At 48.2% G+C, this 27,371-nt stretch overlaps 3 protein-coding genes across 10 annotated transcripts; 1 reads left to right on the forward strand and 2 right to left on the reverse strand.

Annotated features, from left to right (window-relative positions):
• Window positions 1-3,026: 3,026 nt before the first annotated feature.
• On the reverse strand, window positions 3,027-12,805 carry LOC120855786 (chromatin target of PRMT1). Of its 4 annotated transcripts, none has more exons than XM_040230534.1 (7): window positions 12,407-12,805; window positions 11,147-11,228; window positions 9,545-9,698; window positions 8,851-8,934; window positions 6,856-7,039; window positions 5,898-6,035; window positions 3,027-4,245 (listed from the first exon to the last, which is right to left on the reverse strand). In XM_040230534.1, exons 2-7 carry the CDS (start codon window positions 11,209-11,211, stop codon window positions 4,040-4,042), a joined length of 831 nt encoding a protein of 276 aa, XP_040086468.1. In that variant the 5' UTR covers window positions 11,212-11,228; window positions 12,407-12,805; the 3' UTR covers window positions 3,027-4,039. The 4 variants fall into 4 exon arrangements, with proteins under 4 accessions (XP_040086468.1, XP_040086467.1, XP_040086470.1 ...); XM_040230533.1 differs by having other exon boundaries at window positions 6,856-7,042; XM_040230536.1 differs by lacking the exon at window positions 8,851-8,934.
• Window positions 12,806-13,899: 1,094 nt separating this feature from the next.
• S100A1 (S100 calcium binding protein A1) lies at window positions 13,900-17,891 on the reverse strand. Of its 3 annotated transcripts, none has more exons than XM_040230537.1 (3): window positions 17,693-17,891; window positions 15,670-15,822; window positions 13,900-14,209 (listed from the first exon to the last, which is right to left on the reverse strand). In XM_040230537.1, the coding sequence occupies exons 2-3, from the start codon at window positions 15,808-15,810 to the stop codon at window positions 14,066-14,068; spliced, it is 285 nt and encodes a 94-aa protein (XP_040086471.1). In that variant the 5' UTR covers window positions 15,811-15,822; window positions 17,693-17,891; the 3' UTR covers window positions 13,900-14,065. The 3 variants fall into 3 exon arrangements, with proteins under 3 accessions (XP_040086471.1, XP_040086472.1, XP_040086473.1); XM_040230538.1 differs by having other exon boundaries at window positions 15,670-15,833; window positions 17,693-17,806; XM_040230539.1 differs by having other exon boundaries at window positions 15,670-15,870; window positions 17,693-17,806.
• Window positions 17,892-18,951: 1,060 nt separating this feature from the next.
• Window positions 18,952-25,820, forward strand: S100A13 (S100 calcium binding protein A13). 3 transcript variants are annotated; one of them, XM_040230553.1, is made up of 3 exons: window positions 18,952-19,063; window positions 20,001-20,194; window positions 25,592-25,820. In XM_040230553.1, the coding sequence occupies exons 2-3, from the start codon at window positions 20,042-20,044 to the stop codon at window positions 25,733-25,735; spliced, it is 297 nt and encodes a 98-aa protein (XP_040086487.1). In that variant the 5' UTR covers window positions 18,952-19,063; window positions 20,001-20,041; the 3' UTR covers window positions 25,736-25,820. The 3 variants fall into 3 exon arrangements, with proteins under 3 accessions (XP_040086487.1, XP_040086486.1, XP_040086488.1); XM_040230552.1 differs by having other exon boundaries at window positions 19,045-19,842; XM_040230554.1 differs by lacking the exon at window positions 18,952-19,063 and adding an exon at window positions 19,078-19,294.
• The last annotated feature ends 1,551 nt before the right edge of the window (window positions 25,821-27,371 follow it).

The raw sequence follows: 27,371 nt of genomic DNA on the forward strand, positions 1-27,371 counted from the left end.
ATGGTGAGGTCAGAAAGCCCTTTCAGACAAGAGTGTAGGGCACCCAGCGGCCCCTGGAACTCCTCTCCCCTTGGTGCTACCAGCTAAAATTTAGAAGCAGAACATGAGTTTGGAGATTTGGAGATTTCGTAATTAAGAGGCTGGAGGTGTTGCCCAGAGAAGGTCCAGGATTAGAAAGATGATATACCCCTACTGTGACACCTGTGTCTATATGTGAGTGTTTGGTGGGGAAGGAGAAGAAGCAGGAGGTGAGCTCTTAAAGGTCTCCAGGGAACTGGAAGATTGGATGCCCTTGGCCTTCTTCACATTGCCTGGGGAATCAGTGGGAGAGGTAGTGGGAGGCCTGGGGTTGCAGTGGGATGGACAGGAGAGGGGACACAGAGGCCAGGCCAGGCCAGACAAGGTCTCCTCCTAGGTCCCAGCCTCTCTGGGCCCCTTGCCTCCTTCTAGGAGCCTCCCACCAGGCCTGCCCCGCATACAGTGCTGGTCTGGGTGCTGTTCACTGCTGATGGGTGAGTATTGTTGCCAAAAGCTCGGCCTCTCTGTACACTGGTGCCAGTGAATCAAATCAGTGTCTTGGGTGAAGCAGAAAAGGATAGCTTTACTACTTTGCCAGGCCAAGGGGACCAGTGGCTTCTGTGTGTCTCCCCTCCAGAGAACTTGATGAGGGGTTTAATAACTGGTTCAAAGGTAAGGTCTCTGACAAGATCAGAGTGTGTGTAGGGCTTGTACTCTCAGGTGACTGGTCTACTAATCTTGAGCTTTTCTGGTCCCTTTAATCTTGTGTGTGCTCGGTCAGGCTGTCTCTGTTGTGACCCCATGGACTGTAGCCTGCTAGGCTCTATCCATTGGATTATCCTGGCAAGGATACTGGAGTGGGTTGCCCTGTCCTCCTCCAGATCTTCCTGACCCAGGGATTGAACTCACGTCTCCTGCATTGGCAGGTGGATCCTTTATCACTGAGCCACCTGGGAAGCCCCTCTCCCCTCAACTTATTATTATGACTCAGGTGATTTCTTGGCTGTTCCTCCCTTCATTAACAACTGTTCGGATATGCCCTCTGGAACGCAAGGGAGGTCATGGAGTCTTGCCTATGAAATAGGCAGAAATGCCTCCATGCCTGGGAGCCCCACAGGCCGCTGCTGTTTCAGTACACCCGATGAGGCTCCAAGGGGCCTAGGGACGGGAGAAAATGGCTGCCACTTGGGCTCATGGGGGCTGGAGCCCTGTCCTCTGCTAGCCCCTCTTGCCTGACGCTTAGTTCTTCCCCGGGTATGAGGCCAAGGGGAGTGGGTACCTGTTGTAAAGGTTGGCTTGGGCAGCAGCGCTTCCGTCAGCTATAGATCAGGCATGGGGTCACATGAGGGAACTAGGGAGATGGCAAGAGCAGGCCAGGGAAAGGAGTATGTCTCATTCCTTCTCCTCTGAGGTTGCTCAGGTCACCCCTGACTCCTTGTGACAGGAACCCCAGACATCAGATGGCTAGATAACTGCTGAGGATGTGGCAGGTCCAGGTTCAGGGCAGCTTTTTTTTTTGACTAACTCATCAATTTCCTAGACTCCAAGGTCTTCCTCTTTAGCCTATTTCCATATTCCACCATTCTGTGTAAATCACCCCATGGCACTCTCCTGCCTAAATTCAGTGACTTCCCATCACCCAAATCACAAAGCCAAAGGTATTAGCAAGACAATTAGGCTCCAGGCTACTCAATCTGGTCAGTTGTCTCCCTTCCTACTATGAAGGACTGCTGAATGCCTTCCCCGGCATACATCTGAGACCTCTGTACCTTTTTGTATTGTTCTCTCCTTCAAGTATTCTTCCCCCTTCTCTGTGAAACTCTCTTGACTTTAATGATCCATCATCAGTCTCTTCTCTGTACTCCCAACGCCTAACAAATGATGTGTTCGTGTCTGTAAGTCCTTGGCAGATGGTGGATGAATGAGTAAAAGGCTGACCCAGGAGCTAGGCTGACTCTTTATCACACTCTACTCCACCTGCTGCTGCTGCTGCTAAGTTGCTTCAGTCGTGTCCAACTCTGTGTGACCCCACAGACTAGGCACTCACTAAGCCCGAGTTTGGCAGAAGTGGGAATAGGTCTCAAGGAGATTTGGAACTGCAGTGAATAACAGGTGGGATTGAAGGGCCCATGATTGGGAGGGCAGTTCCTTTACTCACAATGGAAATTCTTTCAAGGGGTAGGAGAAAAAAGGGGGAGTGGTTAGAGGGATATAGAGGAAGGAGAGGGAAGAGGGCTTAAGCTCCAGGGGTCGCCTCATTGCCCAGCTTCACTGGGACCCACAAAGCAACCCCTTACCCCCAGAATGCCTCAGTGCCTCTTTCACCCCTTTTCTTACAGAAGATCTCAGTGGCTTAGAGGATGGTCCCAAAGATACCAACTTAAAAATATCCTGAAGAACACATACATGTTAGTCATCTTCTGCTAAGTTCAAAGTATTTGGGAAGGACAGTGGTGAGGGATCTGAGACTGGGTCCCATCAAACTGTGTGCTTGAAGAGGGTAAAGGGACCCACTCACCCTGCAGCTCCTGCTCTTTCTCCCAAACATGTCCAGCAAGCCCTGGATGTGAAGAGCTTAAGGGGTAGCCTGCCCACTGCCAATCAGTACCTCTGCAACAAAACAGTCTTGGGGGTCTACTGGAGTCAGAGTTCTAAGTAGCTCAATGCTAACTGGTTTGACTGGAGGTGGTTAGGTTCTTCTTTTCCCTTAAACAGCACTGGGGAAAAGGGAAACCAGTCCTGGGAGTACCAGGTATCGCCTTCTGAGACTTTAATGCCTTTGAGCTTGCTATGCACCAAATTAGTTAGTACTTTACTATGTAGGTTAATCTTGCCTCGGGGATTATTCAGAAGAGGGAAAATTGTTCACTTTCTGCCCCAAACTCTCACCCTCCCCACCCTGAATTTTAATACAACTATGAAGGACTCACAACTCTACAGGTATATCTTAAAATATTGTTACAGTGGCCACAGCATTTCAAATAGCCCAATAAAGAGAAAGTCCTGGATGGATTTGAGAGAACAATTAATTTCTTGTTGTAATGAACCAGAAACAAAAGATTCTACTGAAACTGAACAGTTGACAGACTATGGCTAAACTTTAACCTTCAAGAGGGTCAACAAATGGAGAAGCCCAAGATTGGTCTGGGGTCAACAGAAGGATAACAGCACTTTAGCAAGGTTATCTTCTGACCCCTCCCACCAGGTATCTGTCATCAATTTTCAGCTCTTTCCCTTCTGAGGCATCTGGCAAACCAAAAGGCTTTCTCCTCTTTTGTAGGATGTTAAGCCAACCCCAAAACATCCCTTAGAGCATGATGCAAAACCAAGAGGGAAAGTTTATAAATCTCATTCCCAGGTAGAAAGTGCACATATTCAAACCAGCACGATGGTTAAGTGGTACAAGTGTACACGGTAATAACTTTAATTAAATCAGAGCTGCTAGCACGTGTAACGTGTTTGGTAGCCCTGTAGCTATGTCAGTGTTCCCAATTTACTAAAACATCAATGTGGCAGAATGCATTTATGAGCTCCAGATTTTCTGAACACTTTAAAGAGGCTATTAAAAACGTTAAACAGAATTCTATCTCAGAAACTTTAAGGTGGAACACTGGTGGGCTCTTTCTGGGACTTTTTCACGGGGGCACCAAAATGAACAGAGGAAATGTTAGACTGTCAAAGCATATGACAGATGAGGGGAGGCAGATGCGGGAAGAGGGTGTACTAGCCACAAGGCCAACACATTCATGTTCAAAGAAAAGTCTGGGTGAAGGAAACCCCTCCCCCGCCAAATAACAAAACCAAACCAAACCCCAGTCCGAGGGGAAAAAAAGGGTTTCATACAACATAGTATCAAAAAGTAAAAGGAACACAACTAAATGCACAAACTGGTGGCAAGTCAGTCCAGAGCCTATTATGATAGGTCCTTTCAGTATCAGTCAGCTTTCTTCTCATCTGTTATCTTAAGGTTATTTACAGATGTGTGACTTGAACAAGAGTCTTCCAGGAGGGTGGGCAGGGTTCAATCATTGGTTTCGGGATCTGTCTGAGCCATGTAAGCATCCAACTCAGCATCCAGGTGTCCTTTTGTTTTCGACATGTACGCATCCAACTGGTTGTCCAGCTGCTCCTTGGTCAGTACAGGGCGAGCAAGGGCACCTCTCCCTCGTCCACGGCCTCGGCCTCTGCCTCCAAAGCCCCCTCTTCCCCGACCTATCATACCCCGACCTGGCCCAAAGGAAAAAGAAGAAAACAGTTACAAGTATGTTTAATGGGTACTATGGTAAATGCCCCTCAGAGCAGCGGGGCCTAGCTGAGAAAGGCTGAAGGGCAGGGCAAAGAGGAGAAATCTGGAAAAACAGGAAACACACTGGGTAGAAAGTAACACATGGAAAGCACACATAATGAATCCCTTATTACATGCTCATCTCTAAATGCTAATTTTAAAAATTCTATCAAAGGGAAAATAACTGACAATTAAAAATTTCTTAATCTCTCTCAAAATGGAGAAACTAAAAAAATTTGAGACTCACTATAAGCTTATAATTAAAATGCAAATACATTATAGATAACTCCATTTAGTAAGATAGGGAGAAGTAACAAGGGCACAGAGAAACAGGGATGTGAAGCTAGACAGTTTTCAAATTAAGCTTTATTGGCGATCCTTCAGAAAAGTTAGCTCATCTCTCCTCAAATTTATCAAACCTAAGGAGCTGGCTGATCCTATGTCAGGAGACTGAGGAGTTATTCTGACATAGGAACAATTAAGGGAGTTGGGAAAAAACACTTGGAGAAGTTCCAGCCATTTCTATCTCCTGATTCTATTCACATTGTAACAATTATGGTTATCTGAGAGGTGGTTTCAATTCACTTAACAAAACATACCCAGCTTTCTGAAAAGCTACTTTAGACTCCTCCCCACAAAATCCTTGTGATGTCTCTCTCAGAAACCAAGTCAAGATAATTTGAACATGCTATTTCATCCTGAAACCCAAACTAGCTCGCACTTCACTCAATAAGCCAAGCAACATATAATGCGAGAGAAGAAAATAAGCCCTCAAGTTATCAAATGTCCTTTCTCAACAGTTATTATCCCCTGGCTACTTCAAGGTCATAAATTATGGAAGACCCACCACACACTTTAAAAAAGGACCAAAGCAAATATATACAGGGGCTACAAGAATGTATGTATTTTTTTCCTAGATAGGTGTTGATGGGAGTTTTCCACTAAGCTCTAAGCCAGAAAACTCCCATGAGATTTGGTATTAACAACAGCAACACCGTTAAAAATTCTTTTCCAATCTGGGCCATGAAGTCACAAGACAAGTATCACTAAGTCTGAAGGTAAGATTATCAACGAGTCAGTTAATTAACTGACACAATACCATCTTGCTTTTTCTACTTTGATGGAAAAATCTCTGCTTTTGCATAGACACAAACTGAGTCAATACCTAGCTCCAAGCCTATCATCTTCTTTAACTCTGCTTTACCTTTGTTTACCCCCCTCTTCTCTATTATTAGACTCAAAGTAGGGTTTTGAGCTATGAGGTGGATTGTGTGGTGGTGGGGTAGGGACAAAAAAAGATAAAACCCTCAACTGACCATCTTGTCATTTTAATAATAACTTTAAATTTGCAAAAGCCTGAAAGAAGACTGCATATAATCTGGCTCTGTAACACATACCTCACTGTTCTTGGAAAACCCATGACAGACTTTCACACTACCAGCATGTGTATTTAGAAAATAAGCCAGTTTCATAAAACAAACAAGACAAACAAATAAGCCTGCCTATGACTTGAAGCTGTGCAGAAAGGTGGCTCTGAGTTTTGAAGGGAGAGAAATAAGGGGAAGCTAGTCTCTGAAGTTGGTAGCTGACTAACCTCTACCACCGATTCCGCCACGACCCATAGCTCCACGCCCTAGGCCCCCTCTCCCAGGACCTCCACGACCTCGAACACCACCTCTTCTTAAGCCCATTCGGGGAGCTACGGCTCGTCCACCTCGGAGCAGGTTTTGACCTTGGAGAGGAGGCATACAATGTATATGCAGGTAAATCCAAGAGAGACAAAGTAGATTCTAACCAAAGGCAGGCGGTGAGGGTTAAATGAGAGTTAATTCAGTTAATTTTTAGGTTGGGTGGGGCAAGCTGCACACTGAGTATGAACAGATTAAGCTGCTCTTTATTCAATCAATTCAACAAGTCTGATCACAAATCCATTTTTGGAAGAAGCTGGCAGTTAAATCATTAGTAAGTATACACATTAATAAGTATATATTGAATAATCATAGATAGGTACCTAGCATCATGATAGATTTAAAAATAAATGATATGATTCCTGCTCTTAGTACATTTTTGCAGGGGACAAGAACTATACAGGGAACAGTATAACAGTGCCCAAAATGTTACATATAATTAAGAGCTATGGGTCAACTTGTGCTTTTTTTCCAGGTGTAACAGTGTTTCACTAGAATAGAACCAGGAACAGATGATTAGTTAAGATATAGGTCAAAAGACCCATAAATTTCTTAATTTGACTTATTTCTAGAACTTGAATGTGCTCTGATTCAGGCAGCAGCAGGGTGTTTTAAGATGGAATGGAGATGACATGAATTACCTGTTGTTACGCAGGTCATAGCCTCTCACCATTGCACATTATCAGAAAAGGAATGGTATCGATAAAAGACATGCAGCACTATTAAAAATACGTGATTTCAAAAGTTATTAATTATATTAATACAAATTCAGGCTTAAAGATGTTAAACAAATGTGTCCATAGCAGCCCAAGAGAAAAGGGAAGGGGGTGGGTCCCGAACAATTGTCAGGTATACAGCACTGACCTCGGAGCGACATCCCGCCCCTAAGCAGGGTTCTTGTGGCACGTCCCCCACGAAGTCCTCCTCTGGGCAAGCCTCTCTGGATAATGGGCAGGCCTCTTCCTCCGATTGCTCCCCTGGCCAAGGCCCCTATGGGTCGGCCTAACCGTGCCTGGATGTTACTCTTACCCAGGCGCTGCTTTAAGCTCTTCTGGAAGAAAAGGTGTTAGGGAATTGAGATCAAAAAAGCAATCCAATGGAATTTAGCAACTAAAAGTGCAGAGAAAAAGAAGCGAGATGTCTGTGTGGTGGGAAATAAACCTGCACTTGCTATCAAGGATCCCAAACCAGAAGCAAGCCTTTGCCTCAGAACACAGTGTAAGAGAAGCAGAGTTTTGATCTGGAGCTTCTAAGAAGCTTGAGTATGGTTCCATGAAATTGGCATCACCACAAATTATCTCACTAGTTTGGCTACAGAAGTCATATACCACTATTTGGAATGTAAGTTTTAATAAGAACACTATATTTCAAATCGTGGATTCTGCTGATTTTGAACCACCAGTTGACAATGATATGACTTGTTTCATACCTGCCCAAGGACTACCACTCTCTTCAAAGGCTTACTCAAACACCATAGGAAGTTCATCACACTCTGGGCAAAATTTAAATTATAAGTTCATTTGAATTCTTGTGACATAAGAACAAGTTTGATTTCTCAGTCAAAGAGGCCAGTGTCCATTTTTCCTCTGAGTATCTATCTCCAGACGGTCCACTTTTTACCTTAAGATGTAAATAAACACAAAAAAGTCAAATCTCCTTTCCTTACATAACTTAAATAGTGATAATTCCATGTCTACCTTTGCAAACAGCTCCATTAAGTCAATATAATGACCTTTATAATAAACATATAACTCAAATATATCTCCATAGAAAACCAGCCAAACCTGCATTAGAATTGAGTTGAGCTATAACCATAAAACTGAGGGTCACATGTGAGAACAAGGATATACCATATAGATTTTTCAATAATCTGTCCCTCAAAGAGAAACCATGAAAATGAGATCTCAGACAATTAAATTCCTTCAAAGGAATGGATGACTGTGTTGCCTTGAACACCAAAGCCCTAGCAAACCTGCTCTCCTAAAAAGACTAAGTCAATATGAATGAAAATACATTAAGTATCCTCAGGCTTCACACACAAGTTACTACAAATGATTTTCTCTGCAACCATATGCTGTGAATTATTATTATTAGCATGAGATTTACAAACTGCTTATCAGAGGGATAGGCTCTGAATGACACAAGGTCAGGACTTCATTCTACAAGTCCGTTGTGTTTGGTCATTCCAAGTATATCCTCTAAAGATCTGTGCTTTAAGGGGAGACTACAGTACTTAAAAGTTCTTCTCCTTTCCCTGTCCTGCCTTGCCACCAAACCCTATTGTCTAACTTAACAAGAAGCTCAAGTATGTGAGCTGTACCATCCAGTCTCCACTCTAGAGCTGTGCTTGCTATAGGCTAAGGTATCCACTAGTCACACGTGGCTATTAAATTACAAGCAAAAAAACTAAAAAAGTAAAATAAAAAATTTAAGCCCCCCAATCACTCTAGTCATATTTTCAGTGCTCAACAGTCACGTGGCTAATGGCTACTGTACTGGAGAGCAGATATAGATAGAGCATTTCCATCATCATAGAAAGTTCTATGGGACACCACTGCTCTAGAGGCTACTTTCTGCACAGATTTTATTTAAAGCTTGTTAAAATGGTCCTTTGGAATAATATGTCAGACTTGTCTTCAGCAATTTTTAATATTTACTCTTAGAAAACAGTGGTGCTTTTTACTGCTTTCCTGAGTCAGGGATGAATGCAGCCACTCCAAGGCTTAAAGTAGCTGAAGCAGAAGGCCTTGTTTATTTTTGGTGAATGAGCCCAATGGTTCAGGGTGGGGGTGGAAGGGTGTTATATTTAACTGCTGATTTTATGCACAGCCATGCAGTGCTTCCAGTTAAAGTCCTTACAGTTGCATGGCACCGCCCTCCAGACGCCCAGCCACAGCTTGGACATATCCTTCCACCGCCACTGTCCGGACTTGCATAAAAAGTCTATGAATAATAAAGAGCAGGTTTTATTTCAGATCTGAATAGGATTATTTCTTAACGGAAATTTGAAAGCGAACCCACTAACTCTTAAATTATTCAGTGCTGTTGTTCTATTTTACTGACAAGACTTTAGGTGCTGTGGAGATGAGGGTCACCCTATTCTTTCCACTGTTTAGCACTGAAAACCTTTGACTAAGAGGGCTTTCAGATTCCCTGTACTAGGGAAGCAAGAATAAAGTCATTTCCCTAATTTGTAAATAATTTAATGGGGAATATAGGACTTCTGAAGATCATTTAAAACAGAAACTAAAAATTCTTTGTGGAAAAGCCAGTGAATCTATTCTTAAGGGCGAAGGATCAGAAAACAAGAGATTAATACTCATTGATAACATAGAAACAGGCCACATTGATGGCAAACTCCCTAAAAGAGAAAGACAACAAAAAGTTACTTATTGTTACCTGCCCAAATGGGAATCCTCTGAGCTTCTCTCTCCTCCAGAGAAGTTCAGCTTTTGCCCTGAGCCACCTCATAATTACCCATCATGTCCTGACAGCCTCAGTGGACTGCCTGACAGATCAGCTGCTTCTGGAGCATTACGACCCATGCTCTCACCTGCTTAAGTTTTAATGCTGCCTGGACAGAGGGTCTATTCTCCATCTGCTGGGCCAGTCTTCTGTTTCTGGCACTGGCTAGCTGCTGCTGTTGCTGCATCGAAGCCCGAATATTCACTGGCATCGGCTGTTTGTTCTTCAGCATATTAGTAAAGCTTCAAGGTCGAACAAAATGGATGTTTAAATAAAAGCTTTATTACAAAACATTTATTGGCATTTTCATGGCTTGCTAGACCAGGAGCTCCAGATCCCACGAACTTAAAGTGGTACACTTAGATCAGTGCTGATGTGGGTTCAAGACTCCTCTGCTTCCACAAACTTGCAAGAATCAGAAACTCAGAAATGCAGCTAAGTGTAGCACATTCAATCAAAAGTGATAACAAGGGCTCAGGTAACGGCTTTTAGAGGTGGAAAGCATGAAAAACACGCAATAAGCAGATATGATGACAAGAGACAGAAGATGTTGTTTCAAAGACGGACAACGCAAGCCAAAACCTCAGGAGACCTGAGGGTGCTATTTTACGGGCAAATACACAGAAGGACAAGAGCACCTTCAAAGCCCATGGAAATGATATACCCACATAAACTATAAGAGCATATCACATTTTCTCATGTATTTGGTCACTTGCTGCTGCTGCTACTAAGTCGCTTCAGTTGTGTCCAACTCTGTGCGACCCTATAGACAGCAGCCCACCAGGCTCCCCTGTCCCTGGGATTCTCCAGGCAAGAACACTGGAGTGGGTTGCCATTTCCACTTAGTAATATGCAAATATGGAGAATCAGAGTAACACACCCTAAGAGATAAAGAGAAGTAAATATGCTTCAGAAAAGACAAACAAACATAAGTAAATCATTTAGTGGTCTAATACCAGCTTAATAAAGTCATTAGTCAAAGGCACTCAATGAACAAAGCTCTCAGACAGGAAGTGCCTTTAAATATTGTAACTTTTTTTAGTATCAAATGATTATTTTTTCTGACTTCAAAGGATAACTTCTGAAAAGGTTAGTTCAATCATCTAAGAGCTTGTGAAGACACTCTTCTATTACTCCTGTCAAGTTAAGTTTAATGGGATGAAAGAGAACACTCAACTGTAAAAGAATTGAAAACAAAAACAAACTAAAGCAGAGTGGAAAGAAAGTGAAATGGAGCAAAGCAAGTGCCTCTTACAAGGCCCAAGAATGACATTCAAGGGCCTTTGGACATATTCTTAGCTTGCTACCTGCCTCTTACAGGCCAGACACAACACTGCTGGCCTTGGACTGGGCAGCAAGCCTACTGCAGCCAGGGTCATGCTACCGAGCTGCACCACCCCTGTATCAACGTAAAAAATATGTGAAGAAAAGGGAGGGTGTGAGGAGTCTTTTTAAAATACATCCCACCAGATAAATATTTCAGATAGCATAATATAAAAATCTACTGATAAGGGGTTTTGAAACAACCGCCCAATTTGTTTTGTGTACCACATACGATGCAACTAAGAACAGAGGTCTGTAGCCTTCTGTTGGTATTTAGTTTAAAACAGACTTTTGTGCATTGGACCCCAGCGCCAATTTAAGTAATGTTTTCTTATGAACGAGCTGAAGTTGCTGTTGGCTGCCTCACCGCTCATTTAGAGACATCTTGGTGGTGCTTTTTAGCACAACTTTCGGCGCGGACTGTGCAGCCATCTTCAAATCCCGAGAATCTACAAAGGACAATGTGCAGAATGAGCAAACCAGAATGGTGACTATCTCATTTTAACAAGACCCAAAGAATGAGCAAACTAGAATGGTGACTATCTCATTTCAACAAGACCCAAAGACCCCAAAATGAATGAAAAGGCTTGTATCGATGACTATCAACAATCACACCAAAACTCATTTCAGGTACTTCTACAGAAGCTAGTTACTTCAAACTAATAAACTCCTGGGGCTTCCCAGATGGTGCAGTAGTACAGAATTCGCCTACCAAGGCAGGAGACACGGGTTCTATCCCAGGGTATGGAAAATCTCCTGGTGTAGAAAAATGGCAACCCTCTCCAGTATTCATGGCTGAAAAATTCCATGGACACAGGAGCCTGGAGGGCTACAGTCTATGCGGTCGCCAAGAGTAGGACACGACTGAACACACACTAAGTTTCAAGGCCGCAGGACAGAAAATATCTGCCCAAGCCTCCAAAATGGCAGACCCAAAGCAAGTGTTGTTAAGAGTCTGGTTTTTCATCAACAGCGGTCCTTCTCAACCTTGGCGGCAAGGAGCTTTAAAAAACAAAACAAAAAGCACTCAGAAGCCTGGGCCCACACCATTTCAAGCACAATCTCTGATGGCGAAGTCTGGGGATGAGCCATTTATATAGCAAGGAAAAATACGTCTACCTCGCTGCTTCGCACGTGCAGCTAAAACTGAGAACTACTCAACTAGAGAGATGACACAGGTACACCAATTTCGCAATCAAGTTAGGGGCATCAGCAAGGGCCTGGCGACCTGGGGGAGGGAGGGAATAGGAAAGATTTCCTCCACGAGCATTCCCCTGGGAGTGCGCTCCCAGAGAGCGCGCCACAAAATTTAACCCTAAAGCCGCCATTACTTTCCAACGTTCCTTGAAGTCGAGTAATCCGCCTTTCACCTCAAACCTCTGTCAGGCCCGCCAACGTAGCTCAACTCGCCAACGTTCCTTTTTCACCCCTATCAAATTCCACCCTTTCCCATCAATCCCGCGACGATTTTCCAGTGCGGGGTCTCCCCCGCCTCCCTCTCACGGGCTCCGCCCCCTTCGGGGCCTCCGACTCCCTCTTCGCTTCCACATCCCACCCGCTCCGGTTCCGCGTCTGCCGGGGCCCTCGGCCGCCCCAAACCCTCGCCCTCCTCACCACAGACACGTACCGAAGGAAACGGACGCCAGTGCTCCTCCCGGGGCTGCCACCACGGCTGCGGCAAGCGGGCCGGGGGCCGGCCGAACCTGAGTTGACGGTGGAGGGGCTCGGGTTAACTTGGTGGGCGGTTGGTTAGATGTGTTAAGCGGTAGATTGTTAAGTTAGTTCGTTGCTGCTGGCTGGTTGTCCGGTCGGCCGGTCCGCCTGTTCACCCGGCCTGCTCTTTCCTTCCTCTCACTACAGCCGCTGCCGTCAACTCCCGCTCTGTGTGGAAAACAAAATGGCCGCCACTCCCAGGGCGGAATGGGACCGGCTAAAATGGCGTCGACGCAGTTACGTCAGACGTCAGATCCGCCGCACCCCTAGCCGGGCTGGAAAACTTGTGCCACGCCTGGGCGGGGATTAGGGCGGAGCCCTAGGGAGAAGGCGGGACTTTAGCGAAGGCCTCGTCTGTATTACACGCAGCGCCCCGCCCGGGGAAGGGCGTGGCCAGATGGTTTTGCTCTTGGGTTTTAAGGGGCTGCGGATGGTTAAGTGATTTCGTCTTTGGGGCTGATTTGGTCTCCGTGAAAGAATTGTCCGTATTTTCTCGCGCGTCCTTCTGCCCCTGAAACTAAGAACAACTAAAATTCTTCAGGCGGATGTGCCTCTCTTGCGGGACCACTGGGCTCGGGTAGTTTACACTCGGGACGTTGCACTCCCCTTATTCACCCCGGGCCCGGGTCAGAGAATTGTAGGTTATAGCAAAAGCCCCAACGGAAGCAGGGGAGCCAGTGATCAGGGCACACCTCTACTGGGTTCTGAGCCACTCACCACCGTCCGTCGAATTTCCTCTTCACTTCCCTCCCCAGCTTGGCCTGAATATTGTTAGATCCTTATTTTGTGGGGCCTTTGCGTCTCCCCTCCCGTTTCCGTGTCCACTCTCGCCATTTTCCATTCATGTGGTTTTTGATGCAGACCTATACGGGATTTTTATTATGCTTTGACACACGATAAAGGGCTCGAATGTTTGAAGAACGAGTGAATGAACACATCTTCACCCCTGCCCCCAGTAGGCGCATCAGATCCTTTCATTTTCCTTCTTAGCATATATTTGTGAGTTTAATGTTTTGGTATCCTTACTGGGTTTTACCTACGTGACGTTGAGGGTTGTGTGTTGTTAGGCTCACTGCTGTGTCCCAAGCTCCCATACGATGTCTAGCACATGGTAGGTCTTCAGTAAATATTCTTTGAAGGTTGAAGGGAAATTCTGCCTTTATAGCTGAGACGCTGGTACACGTATTAACTTCATACATCCTCCACTTCTAGCTGGAACCTTGAATCCCAGCCTTCCTGGGCCTTCAGCATTCCTTAAATAGGAAGATGCAAGGGTCCCTTGACCCATCTCCAAAAAGATCTCTCCTCAAATAAGGCAAGTTGTGAGTGAGCAGCCTTCATTTCCCCACCTACTCTATACTGTCTACCTACTCTATGCCCTTAGCAAAGGAGACAGACAGCAACTGGTGGCAGGTGAGACAGAAGCCTTTAATGAAAGAGGAATTGCAGGCCTGGCCCACTATTCTTGCGCCCTTGTTGGTGGGGAGGGAAAAGTAAGGTGAGGGGGAAGCAGGGTGAGGGAGCAGGCATGGCAGAGTAGAGGGGAAGGGCGCTGCCCGCTGGGGCCGTCTCCTCAACTGTTCTCCCAGAAGAAGTTGTTGCACGCCACTGTGAGGGCAGCCACCAGCACCACATACTCCTGGAAGTCCACCTCTCCATCTCCATCCTCATCTAGCTCCTTCATCACCTTGTCCACAGCATCTGCATCCTTCTGGGCCTGTGGAGGGAGGAGATGGAGAGATAGGTGTGTATGGAGATGGACAGCACTGAATCAGGGGCATGGGGGGAGGGGTGATTGAGTGGGGAGAAAAAGGCAGAGATGAGCAAGAGGGAAACTACTTATAATTATGGGGCTCTTGTTTCCCTCCTCAAAACCAACGAAACATTTGTGGCTTCCCGTTGCCTACAGAATTAGCTCCCTAACAAGGCAGAATAATAAAAACAATTACCATATGTTGAATGCCTACAATGTGACAAGTTCTGCACTAGGAGCTTTACAAGCATTCTCATTTAATTCTAGCACAATTAGTATGAAGTGGGTTTCATTATTCCCATTCTAGAGAAGAAACAAGGAGAAGGCAATGGCACCCCACTCCAGTACTCTTGCCTGGAAAATCCCATGGACGGAGGAGCCTGGTGGGCTACGGTCCATGGGGTTGCTAAGAGTCGGATACGACTGAGCGAGTTCACTTTCACTTTTCACTTTCCTGCACTGGAGAAGGAAATGGCAACCCATTCCAGTGTTCTTGCCTGGAGAATCCCAGGGATGGGGGAGCCTGATGGGCTGCCGTCTATGGGGTCGCACAGAGTCGGATACGACTGAAGCGACTTAGCAGCAGCAGCAGAGAAGAAACAAATTGAGTTAGTGGTTAAAGAACATGCCCAAACTCACACAGCTAGAAAGTAGTAGCATCAGAATGTGAACCCAGGTCTCATAAAATCTAAAAGCTGGTACACTTTCTGCTGGCTTCTTTTCTGCATCCTTCAGTTCAATCAAAACTACTGAACATATTCCATTTTCTTTCTCCCATCCTCCTGTTCAGATATTGTGCGTGTGAGGTTGCTTCAGTCGTTGTCCAACTTTTTGTGACCCTGTGGACTGTAGCCTGTCAGCCTGCTCTGTCCATGGCATTCTCCAGGCAAGAATACTAGAGTGGGTTGCCATGCCCTCCTCCAGGAGATCTTCCCAACCCAGGGATGTCTCCTGCGGCTCCCACATTGGAGCGGATTCTGAGGCTGAGCCACCTGGGAAACCTTCAGATACTGTACCTCCTCCTAAAATGTCTTTACTTACTCTAATAACCTCCCAGGGGCTTGAGTGCCACCTCTTTGGAGAGGCTTTCCCACTTCAGTTAGGTTAATATTCTCCCATGATCCTTTCTGATGCCTCTGTTAAAGCCTCTGGGTGCTTCCTGGTGTTCAAGCTTTGCTTGCAAGTGTCAGTCTTTTCCTTCTAGACTGTGTGTGTCGTTACTGATGCGTCTGCACATCGCCTAGCCCTTAACAGGTGATCAGGAAATCAGGGCATTTTGTCTTGAACCCAGAGGAGTGGGGAGCGGGGGGAGGGGGAGGAGACGGATGGTTGGGTTGAGCTGGGGTGGGGAGATGGCAGAGAGGAGCCTACTCTGTTCCCCCATCCCTCCCCCACGCCACCCTGTACCCCGACCCTGTGCTCACATCCAGGAAGCCGGAGAGCTCCGTCTGCAGCAGCTCTTTCAGCTCCTTCTTGCTCAGCTTGTACTTGTCTCCCTCTTTGCCCGAGTGGGCATGGAACACATTGATGAGAGTCTCCATCGCCGTCTCCAGCTCAGAGCCCATCTCGAAGCTCACCTACCCACGTCCCATCATGGAAATGAGCTTGGACCATGCTTAGGGTACCTGGGGTTGGGGTAGGGTCCCACAGCTCAAAGAGCCATGAGGTCGGATCCCCACCACAATTCATCTTTCCTGAGATTTCACACAAACAGAACTTCTAGACTCATTCTCTGAGCCCTTCAATCCATACCCTAGCCAGAGGGAGTCAGGGCTTTGGGCATGGAGGTGGAGCAGCTGGAGCTGGGCTCACTTTAGAGGCCTGGAGTGGACTCTGCTTGGCTCCTGGCTGCCTGGACAGACACTGAGGTGGGTGGGGCAGGCAGGCGGGGGTGGTCACAGGACCCAGTCTGGCTTCCTCTGGCTCTATTTTTACCCTTGGATTGCCTGCCTAGCACAGCCAAGCTCTGCTCTTGGGGATGGTGGGCTGGGCTCCCCTCTATAACCTTGACTCTGTGGCCCACCGTAAACAGCCTGGAGCCCTTGGTCAGCTTGGTGGAGAGGGTGGCAGTCTGAGTGGGTGGTCCAAGATTCATAGGGAGGGAGCCTGAACATGTCACTTTGGCTTCCCTCCGTTGCCTCTAGTTTGGTTTCTCTTACTTCTCTGCAGAACCAGCCCTTCTACTGGATGGTAGTGGGAAGGGAAAGAGGAGTGTCTGAGTCTTTTCCCTGGAGCCAGGGCTCCCAAGGAAGAGGAGGAGATACCTGTGGGATCTTGTCTCTGCTCTTGGCCACTCCTGTCCCCAGGCCAACTTGGGTGATGTTGGGACAGTGGCAGCAGGGAGGATGGGGCTGGTATGTGTTTGGGGAGATAAAGGCTGAATGTGTGAGGTCTTCTGAATCCAAGGGGCTGGGAGAGAGGAGGGGAAAAATGGAGGGGTCTGTTGAAGAGAGGGGACTACCAAGCCAGGGGCCCTCTTTCCCTTGGCCTTGGGACAGTTGGCTCCTCCACAGCCTCCGGGGGCAGCTCAGGTATCTCAGATCAGGTATCCCCATCCTTCCCCAGGCCTGAGGGGTCAGACAATGGGCCCTGATCAGATGACATCCTAGCTCTTCAATGAAGCCCTTGTATGTGTCACCTGAACTCCGTACATGAGAAGCGGTTGTCACAGAGACCTGGGGGAGATGGAACCCAAGCCGGGGCTGATAGAGGGGATAAGAAGGAAGAGGGAGGGGTGCTCGTGGCTCAGTTACCAGCCCCATCCAGGAAGGGCACCTAGAGGTTGCCTGGAGACCTCGAGCAGCCTGGGATTTTGCGTAGGGGCCATTCTGAAAGGACCTTGGCAGGGAGGGGGTAGACAGAAAAACAAAGGGAAAGAATGAGAGGAAAGAGGAGCCGAGGTATGGGACGAGGAGGAGGAGAAAGGGAGGTCATAGGAAGGGAAGGTGGGAGTGGGGAGAGTTCCCCAGTGCCCTCTCTTCCTGGTATCACATGGTCCATGCTCTGGGAGGGAACCTGGGCAAGGCTGGGTGGGGTGGCACATAGACCAAGGCGGCCGGTGGGTGGGCGTGCAGAAGGAGCGGTTCCATCTGCTTCCTTATTCTTACGCCACTGGAAGCAAGGCAAGAGCTGGGTCTCCTCCCCAGCACCTGGGAGATGGAGGGAGCTTTGTGGGGGCTCTAGAGGGCTCTGTGGTAGGAGGCCCGGGTCTCCTGGAAGCTCAGTGGCTGGAGTTCCCACTGGCTTCCTCACCCCCCGCCCTGCCCCCAGCTCCCAGATTTCCCTCTGACCTTCACTTGCCTCCCCTCAGCACCTTCCAAACAATGTCTCCCCCAAATCCCAAACTCCTCTCAGACCCTCAGGGCACTGCAGTGCCATCGTCCTCTGTCTCCTGGAGCCCTGCTGAAGCCCCCTCTTCCCCAGGCTGGCATGGGGCAGGATACTCACTGTCAGCCTGGGAGCAGGTTCTGGACAGGCAGACGAGGCTGCAAATGTGGCTCCTGGAGCTGTGCGGGAAGACCTGTCTTCAGTTGTCCTTCCCCCACGACGCCCCCTCCGCACCGGCTCCACCCCTTCACAGACAGACACCCGCTGGGGCGAGGGGCCAGGAGTGGACAGAGGCGCCCTCTGTCTCCTGGGCTGAAACAGGCTGCCCTGTGTCCTCTTCTCCAGCCTTGGATGCCACCCCCACGCGGGGGCCCCAAATGGCAGGGCCCAGGAGGAAGGGAGGTGGGAAAGGTCCTGGGAAGAAGGAACACTGAGAGGCCTTCTGGGCTCTTCCTCCCACGCTCCACCCTCCCCACCCAGTAATAATGGGTGTGCAGCCGGGCAGAGAGGAGGTGCATGCACCTGACTGAGGGGGCTCATCTTGGAGGGGACTCCTCAGTGAATAATTTAGTCTTGGGAGTCTCCCTGAGGGGTTTCAGCTTGACAATCCCACTGAGGGATTTCAATCCAGGGTCTCCTCTGTTCGGGGCACTCAGCCTGGTCCCCCTCTGTTTGTCGGGTCTCAGTCTGGATCCTCTGTGGAGGTCTTGGGCTGCAGGGTCCTTAGTGAGCTCTCATTTTGAGAGGCCCTGAGTGGTGTTTCTTAGATGGGACCTCTCAGTGCTGAGCTCCCCCAGTTGGTTTTTTCAATCTGCAGTGGTTTCTCCCAGTGGCAATAGGCTGCTGCTGCTGCTGCTGCTGCTGCTGCTAAGTCACTTCAGTCGTGTCCGACTCTATGCGACCCCATAGATGGCAGCCCACCAGGCTCCCCTGTCCCTGGGATTCTCCAGGCAAGAACGCTGGAGTGGGTTGCCATTTCCTTCTCCAATGCATGAAAGTGAAAAGTGAAAGGAAAGTCTCTCAGTCGTGTCCAACTCCCAGCGACCCCATGGACTGCAGCCCACCAGGCTCCGCTGTCCCTGGGATTTTCCAGGCAAGAGTACTGGAGTGGGGTGCCCTTGCCTTCTCCGCAATGGAAATATACATACACTTGATTAGAGAAGGGGGTATGGTGGGCCAGCAGGCTCCCTGTATTGGGAGTGATGGGATCCCAGGATGCCTGCTGAGTGGGATCTGGCCAGGCAGCTCCAGGAGAGTCCCCTCCCTCACCAAGTGGAGGCAGGGGGGCTGGGTTGTAGGGATCAGGGTTCCTGGCCTGATTGCTGGAGCCGGGGTGGGATGCGGTAGGCGTGATTGGGCAGGTCTCCTCTCCACAATCTACGACGGAAACTTGACACCTCCGGGCTTGGGAGGGGCTCTCTCCTCCTTCCTGGACGTTTATAAACCACAGCCCTGGGGCTCCTGCTTGCTGCACCCCATCTCCTTGCCCCGGTGAGTCTTTCCCTTTAACCCCGGAGGGAGCCTGGGGAGCATTTTTTTTTCCCCGCCCTGGGCTCCCAAGTCCCTCCCCTGGACCTGGCTTAGACTTGGATTCAGGAAATGGCTTTGGGAAATCCAGCAACAGTCCTCGCAGAGGGGAGGGGCTGGGCTGGAAAAGAGAGGATGAGTGGGCATGGCCCCAGCCGTCACCCCCTCTCATCCCCCTCCCCCACTGCCTCCACTGTGAGTGCCAGTACTCAGCCCAGACTGCCGTTTCTGGGAGACGAGGGCGGGGAGGGCTGTGGGGTCTTGAGCTCCACAGTCTGCCCGGCTGCCCCCGAGGAGAGATGCGAGTGGGGCGACAGAGAGGCGGGTTCTGTCCAGACTGAGCCAGCCCTGACCACAGCTGGGCATCTGCCAGACCCTGGCTTCTCTGCTGGGAAGAGCGGCCAGTGTGAGTGTGTGGGGGTGGGTGCAGTGCAGGCGGGTGGAGACCCAGGTCCTTGCACAAACAAGCTTTGGAGACAAACAACCCCGTGACCCTTTGAGGCTGGTGAGACTCCAAGAAAGGGTCTTGGGACTAAACCCCACAGAAGGGCCACCCGAGACTGAGGGGAGTCCAGAGAAAGACCCCAGACCGAAAACCTCCTCCCAGACGGAGGCGTCTCCAGACTGGGGGCCCAACGCACAGGGGTCCCTGAGACATGGACACAGCAAAAGGATCCCCAGACTGTGAGACCTAGAGAGGAAGGGGTTTCTGGACGTGAACACTCCTGCCTCCTTACACTGAGGTACCGATGCCTGGTCCCTCGCCCCAAGCTCCATCCCCTCATCCCTGTCCCTTCTCTTCTTCCCTGTGAGGCTTCCTCAGGCAGAGACTTGAGGTGGCAGCGCCAGGGCAAGGGGGCGCTGTCCTGACTCTCCCTTCCTCTCCTTCCCCCTCCTGCAGGCCAGCCCCGTGCGGACACCAGCTCCAGCTGCAGGGTCCCGATGGCAGCCGAGCCACTCACTGAGCTGGAGGCGGCCATTGAGACAGTGGTCAACACCTTCTTCACCTTCGCAGGGCGGGAAGGCCGGAAAGGCAGCCTCAGCGTCAATGAGTTTAAGGAACTGGTCACTCAGCAGTTGCCTCACCTGCTCAAGGTGGGTGGGGGTCTCTGGGCATGCGGTTTTGGGAGCCAGGGACTGTGGGGCACTGGGTCTGTGAGGAGATATTGCTGAGCACAAGGTGACCACAGGGGTACTGAGGAGAAGGGTGTGGCAACTTCGTGTGTAAATGGTCTGAGTGTCCTTGCCTGTTGTGTGTGTGTGTGTGTGTGTGTGACTAGGTAATACTATGAGTGCCTGTGTGTTGCTGCAAAGGGCTTTGTGCGCCTCTCAGACGATGCTGTTGAGTTCTTGTTGGGTCTCTCTGTGCCTCTCTGGTTTCATTTTCCCAGCACAGGACTGGACCCCAGAGCTGCTTTCTGGAAGATTCATAGGCCATCAGAGCTGAAAGGAGGCCAAGAGAAAACATGGTCCAAAGTCCTCACTTCACATGTATAGAAACTGGGGCCCAGCTATGGGAAAGGGTTTGTTAAAAACACAGCCAAACTCATAGAGTCGCAGAATCTCAAAGGAGGAGGTTCCTGTAAGTGGTTTGTGGTTATTCCCCACACTTTCTGGGAATCCCCTCGGTAATGCAACTGGCAGCATCATTCTTTCTCTCCTACTTAGAGGATGGGGTAGGGATTTACGTTTCATCTGCACTGGGTTGGCACAGCACCCCAGGCTGTTCACAGTTTCACTTACATCCTTTCTGAAAATTCACAGGCACACTAAAGTGTGTGAATATGGATTAAAAAAAAAAAAAAAAACACCACCACAAAAAACACCCCCTACAAACTAGTCTCTGAAATTCATAGTCTATCATTTGCAATATCTCCTACATCTTTAAACTTCTCCCTTCCTCTTCTCACAGGAAACGTCAGGCTCTCCCCTGAAAATACAGCATTCCCTGTAGCCCTGTCAAATAATGACTGGTTTTTCTTCCAAATCTAATTCCTTCTGGGCCTGGAAATGCAGGTAGTGACCTCTTTGCTTTTCACTGCAACTTCCAAACAACAGTTTCTTCTCCTTCTCCTCCCCCACTCTCCCTCTCCCATTCCTGCTTTCCCCATCCTTTCTTCTTCTTTTTGGCTGCACCTGTGCATCTTGTGGGATTTTTTTAGTTCCCAGACCAGGGGTCAAACCCAGGCCCCTGGCAGTGAGAGCACAGAGTCCTAAGCACTGCACTGCCAGGAACTTCCATCTTCATCGTGAGACACTCAGCTCCTTGGAAGCTCAGACAGACGCCTGCCATTCTTGTACACCTTATAGCTCTTCAGCTTCTGGCTTACTGTTTTTCTTCTCATCAGTGCCACTGTAAGAATCCACACAGACAATTCATTCAACACCTGGGCCTTTCAATCTCTTGAATTCCTCACTTTCAAAGATTCTGTCTTCCTGCATCTCAGCATTCTTGCCTCTCTGCCCCACTGCCCTGTTCAAGATTTTTAGATCTTGTCATTACCAGTGCGTCATCTCCACAATCTTAGTTTCAGGCCTCTCTTCATCTGCCACCTCCTGTCATTCCAGTTCTATTCCTCTATCTCATTCCTCCACCCCACCATTCTGACTCCACTGGGACCTTCAGTCTCTTGACTTTAATTAACACTTTTCCATCTTCCATCACCATCCCTCGAGACCTCATTTCCCGTCTTACTCTGCTGGGTTCTAAGGCTCACCACTATAATCACTTGCTCAACTCTCCTTGGTTTTCTTTCTTTCTGTCCTACTTATTTGGCAAAATCTCAACCCAGGTTAAATCCAACATTTCAGCTCCATTAGCTTGCTGGTGAAACCCACCATTCTGCGTCCACATGGCTGAATTTGGCTGGAGAAAAATATACTTCCATGTTGACTTGTCTCACTTTAAATCTATGACTGTTGGCAATGCCTGGTCATTCTCCATTTCCCTACAGGATTCATTTACCAGCCCTTTCCGATGATTATTTCACAACTTTTCTTTTCTCCTCAACTCCAGGACCCCTTCTCATAGTCTCCTTGTCACTGAGAACTTTTCTCACTGAGAAAATAAAAGCCATCAGGAAACTTCCATGTGCTTCCTCGCCCAAATTCACTAACTGGTCAGCACAGTTCCTGCCTTCCTTCATGTCACGGGAATGATCTATCTCTGCTTTTAAGGCCGGTGCCTCTGCTGGTGTGCTAAGTTCCATCCCTTCTCACCTTCTGAAAGACGTCACTCTCCCAATTCTTCCTCTCTTCTCTTGCATCATCAAAACTACCCTCTGTGGGGACTTCCCTGGTGGTCCAGTGGTTAAGACTTCCCCTTTCAATGCAGGGGACACGGGTTCAATCCCTAGTCAGGGAGCTAAGATCCCATACCTTGTGGCCAAAAAACCAAAACGTAAAGCAGAAGCAATACTGTAACGAATTTAATAAAGCCTTTTAAAATAGCCCACATTAAAAAAATCTTAAACTTCCCTCTCTACTAGATTGTTCTGATCGGTTTGCCAAAGCACTGTGCTACCTCCCGTCTTAAAAGAAAACCGCCCTTGACCCTGTAATTCCCTTCAGCTATGCCTTACACCTCTGCTTCTCTTTGTAGTAAAACTCCTCAAAAGCAGGGAGAGTTATTTATACTTGCCGTCCCTGCTTTTCCTCTCCTGGTTCAGAATGCACATCCCCTAGGGGTCTGCTAGGCTTACTCCTCATTTGACTCAGATGGCACGTCCTCAGAGTGGCCCTCCTGTGCCACCGAGCACAGAAATCACCTCCTGTGCCCTGTCTCTTTGTCGTTGTTGAGTTGCTCAGTTGTGTTGACTCTTTTGTGACCTCATGGACTATAGCCTGCCAAGTTCCTTTGTCCATGGGATTTTCTAGGCAAGAACACTGGAGTAGGTTGCCATTTCCTTCTCTAGGGGAGTCTTCCTGACCCTGGGATTGAACGCTCATTTCCCCATCTTGTGCATTGCAGGTGGATTCTTTACTGCTGAGATACCAGGGAAGCCTAAGACATCAGGACTGGTGTGTGCTCAGTTGCTCAGTCGTGTCTCTTTGCTACCCCATGGACTCTAGCCCGCCAGGCTCCTCTGTCCATGGGATTTCCCAGGCAAGAATACTGGAGTGGGGTGCCATTTCCTGCTCCAGGGGATCTTCCCGACCCAGAGATCCAACCTGCTTCTCTTGCGTCTCCTGCATTGGCAGGTGGATTCTTTACCACTGTGCCACCTGGATAGCCCTCTGTCCCCTTTACCCAAGAGCTGTTTTCTTTCGGGACAGTTTCCTCACAACAGCCTCCATTACATAATTTAGTTTTATTTATTTTTAAGATATTTGTTTACTTATTTGACTGTGCCAAGTCTGAGTTGCAGCATGTGGGATCTAGTTCTCTGACCAGGGATTGAATCCAGGCCTCCTGCCTTGCGAGTGTGGAGTCTTAGCTGTTGGACCACCAGGGAAGCTCCTCCGTTATATAATTTTCTGTTACCAAGAAGTAACATGTAATTTCCTTCCTTCCTTCCCATTGTAGGAAACATTCTTATTTTCATAAAGGTGAGGAATCTGCTCACTGTTCTATTTTCAGCACTTAGCGTAGTGTCTGACTCTTAGGTGAGGTGTTTAGTCGATCAGTCTTGTCTGACTCTTTGTGACGCTACAGACTGCAGCACGCCAGGCTTCCCTGCCCTTCAGTGTCTCCCGGAGTTTGCTCAAACTCATGTCCATTGAGTCAACGGTGCCATCCAACCATCTCATCCTCTGTTGCCCCCTTCTCCTCCTGTCCTCAATCTTACCCATGTTTCCTTTCATATCCTTCATGCAGTTTTCTTCACAAAAGCTTAATATAGTTCTACCTTTTCCATTTATTTTTTTACTATTTTAAGGGGAATCTTTCATATTATATTTTCAAAATGGTATTTGTTTTTTAATATTAATATTGTCACCAGATACTTTATCATTTCTAATAGTTTCTTTTTTGGGGGAAAGAAATACAGAATTGCAGCTAAGAGCATAAGCTCTGAGTTAGACAACCTAGGTTCAAATACAGGTTCTAGTTTGTCATCTGTGGTGAGTCCTTTAATCCTTCTGAGCCTTAATGTCTCATCTGTGAACTGGACTCACAGTAATACCGTTCTTGTTGGACTGGTCTTGCATTTATTCAGTCAGTATTTATTGAGTGCCTACTATGTCCTGTTCTGACATTGTCCTAGGCTTTCGGTTATAGTAGTGAACAAGCCTCCACTATGTGCCAGACACTTTCCCAGGCATTGGTATCATGGTGGTGGTCAAGATGGACAAGGCCCCTGTGCTCCTAGAGCCTTTCATTCTAGCAGATTATGAAGACTGAATGATGGAAAGCATGTAATATGTTCAGCATAATGCTTGGAACAGTCAGCACTATTAAATGCTTACACTTGTTGAAATGTTAGCTTTTATTGCTCTTTTTGGTTTTTCCTAGGTATACAATTATATAATTGCTAATATGACAAGGGGTGAGTTGACATCTTCCTTCTTAACAATTTTACCTTTTGTTTCTTTCTCTTGACTAATGGTATGTCTCCCCTCTCCTCCCTGTGTTACACTTGCAATTGCTTTCCACTGGCAATGCTTATAGTATTTTACAGTTAAGTATGATTGTGGCCTTTAAAAAAGTCTGTTGAGCTCTTCTGTGAATTAGTTTTGTGCTGTCTATATATCTGGAAAGCCTTCTTAGCCGTCCTCCAAACATTGATTCAGATGTTGGGCATGCGCTGTGCCTGAGGCATCCTTGTCTGGTTTGACGTGGGTCCATCGTTCAACAGTCAACTTTTCTGTTGTGGTTATCCATCTGGCAACAAATCCTTTGATCACGGTGGTCCGACTTAGAATAGCCTTAGATTTCACAGGTCTGCTGGGAGAGACTTGGCCAAGGACCCCCTGGAAAACCAGATCCCTTGTGTCCTTGCCATTCCCCTGATCTACCAGGCTAGTGGCCCGGCTGGAAGAATGAGAAGGGGTTAGGGTTATGCAAGCAGGCAGCAAAGTGCTGTGAACTCCTCCAACTTTCTGTGAAGGAGGAGGGTGCCCTGAGAAGACTCTGAGGGTGGTCAGAGGGAGTCCATGCCTACAAGGGCTCCTCAAGTGTCCTTGGGCTTATCCCAGGGCTGGTGCAGTGATGTGCTGAAGCCTCCTGGTACCTGCAGTTGAAGGCCCATTTGTACATCTCTTCCCCACTCTGCGTTCAGGGACATCACGTTTATGGTTCACAGTCCCCCATGGTGGGTGTATTTAGATCACAGCACACACTACAACGAGGTTCCCCACTTCCATCCTTTGCTTCCCCCTGGTGGAGTTGGGCACCTGGGCAGTGCCATGTTGGGGCTGCAGCTTCATCCAGAAGGTGTGGGGGTAGCCCTAGTGCTCTTTGAGGGAAGGGAACAGTGACTGGCAATTCTTCCCTGTCTCCCTGTGTCAAAACAGTCATTTCTAACTCCACTGTTTGCTGTGGTGTCTCCTCAGGATGTGGGCTCCTTAGATGAGAAGATGAAGAGCTTGGATGTGAATCAGGACTCAGAGCTCAAGTTCAGCGAGTATTGGAGGCTGATTGGAGAGCTGGCAAAGGAGATTAGGAAAGAGAAGGCCCTGGAGATCCGGAAGAAGTGAAGCCAGCTTGTTGGGATGGGGGTGGGCATGGCATGTCTGGGTTGAACCCCACTCCCTTCAAATAAAGCTTTCTTCTTGAAACACAGATGTTGCTTATTCATACCCATCCTGATTTCTTCTCTTGAGACCAGGAGGGTGGGAAAGCTCTGCCCCCACCTGAGGGCAAGTCCAAAAATTATGAGCACCAACATAATTCATCTTCAAATATTCTGCACCATCAGGTCTTGAATGGGTAGGTGCTCAGTAATACATGGTTGATGAGTGAATATATGAAAGGTAGAGTGAGATCTCTGGGACATGTGAGGGGACTTATATCCCACCAGCTGCTCTGGGGCTTGGTCTTGGCTTTCACTTTCTTATTCCTAGGGTTTGTGTCCTTGGATGGTAGTAGTGGCAGTGAACATGTGTTGAGGGCTTGGTCTGTGCCGGGAATGGTGCTGAGCATTTTCTTGTATTAGTTAATTCTCACAGGCTGTTGAGGTAAGTACTATTTTTAAGTCCTGTATCAAAGATGAGGAAACAGATTTTGGAGAGGTTAAGTCACAAAGACAAGAATAGGTGGAACTGGAACTTCCCTGGTGGAGTGCCCAAGACTCCGCGTTTCCAATGTGGAGATATTGGGTTTCATCTCTGGTCGGGGAACCAGATCCCATATGCTGTAACATAAAGATCCTGCACAGTGAAGGTCGAAGATCCTATGTACCACGACTAAGGCCCGGTGCAGCCAAATAAATTAAAAAAAAAAAAAAGAATAGATGAAACTGGGTTGAAATTCCAGAGCCTCTGTGATGAACTGGGATGTTTTCAGTGGGTACACTGGACCCTGTTATCCTTCTTGGCTGGAGAGGCATGCGGTTTACACTATCCGCCACCAGAGGGAGCAGGGGTGGGGCAACTCAGCAGGTGCTGCCTTCCGGGGCCTGGCACCGCCTTACTGTCAGGAGGCTACCATTTGAGGCCGCTGAGTCCAGAGGAACGTTTAGTCTAAGACAGTCTCCTCATCACACATCAGAAAAGGGTCCTAGATTGAGATTTGCCCTGTAAGTACCCCTGGACAGAGAAACTTCAGAGGGAACCCCAGGCTGGGACTCTGAGGGTCCATTTGAGACATTCCAGAGTGGCTCCTCCAAGACAGATACCCTAAGAGGGACGCCCAGACTGAGATATTAGAGACCTCTGGCTGAGGCACTGGAGAAACACGGCGATTGAAATACCCTCAGAGGGGTCCCCAGATTGAGACGCCTTCAGAAGAATTCTCAGAATAAGACACTTTGGGGATTTCCCTGGTGGCCCAGTGGCTGACTCCACCTTCCAATGCAGGGGATGTGGGTTCAACCCCTGGTTGGGGAACTAAGGTCCCACATACGTTGGAGTGCGGCCACAAAAAAAGAATAAGACACTTCCAGAAGGGTCCTCTCATTGAGACACAGACACCCCTGTGTGCTTAGTCACTCAGTCATGTCCAACTCTTTGCTACCCCATGGACTGTAGCCCGCCAGGGCTCCTCTGTCCACGAGATTCTGCAGGCAAGAATACTGGAGTGGGTTGATCCTCCAGGGGATCTTCCCAACCCAGGGATCGAACCCAGGTCTTCCACATTGCAGTCAGATTCTTTACTGTCTGAGCCACCAAGTGA

Source organism: Oryx dammah, unplaced genomic scaffold (assembly GCF_014754425.2).
Source record: "Oryx dammah isolate SB20612 unplaced genomic scaffold, SCBI_Odam_1.1 HiC_scaffold_28, whole genome shotgun sequence".
Classification (NCBI taxonomy): Eukaryota; Metazoa; Chordata; class Mammalia; order Artiodactyla; family Bovidae; genus Oryx; species Oryx dammah.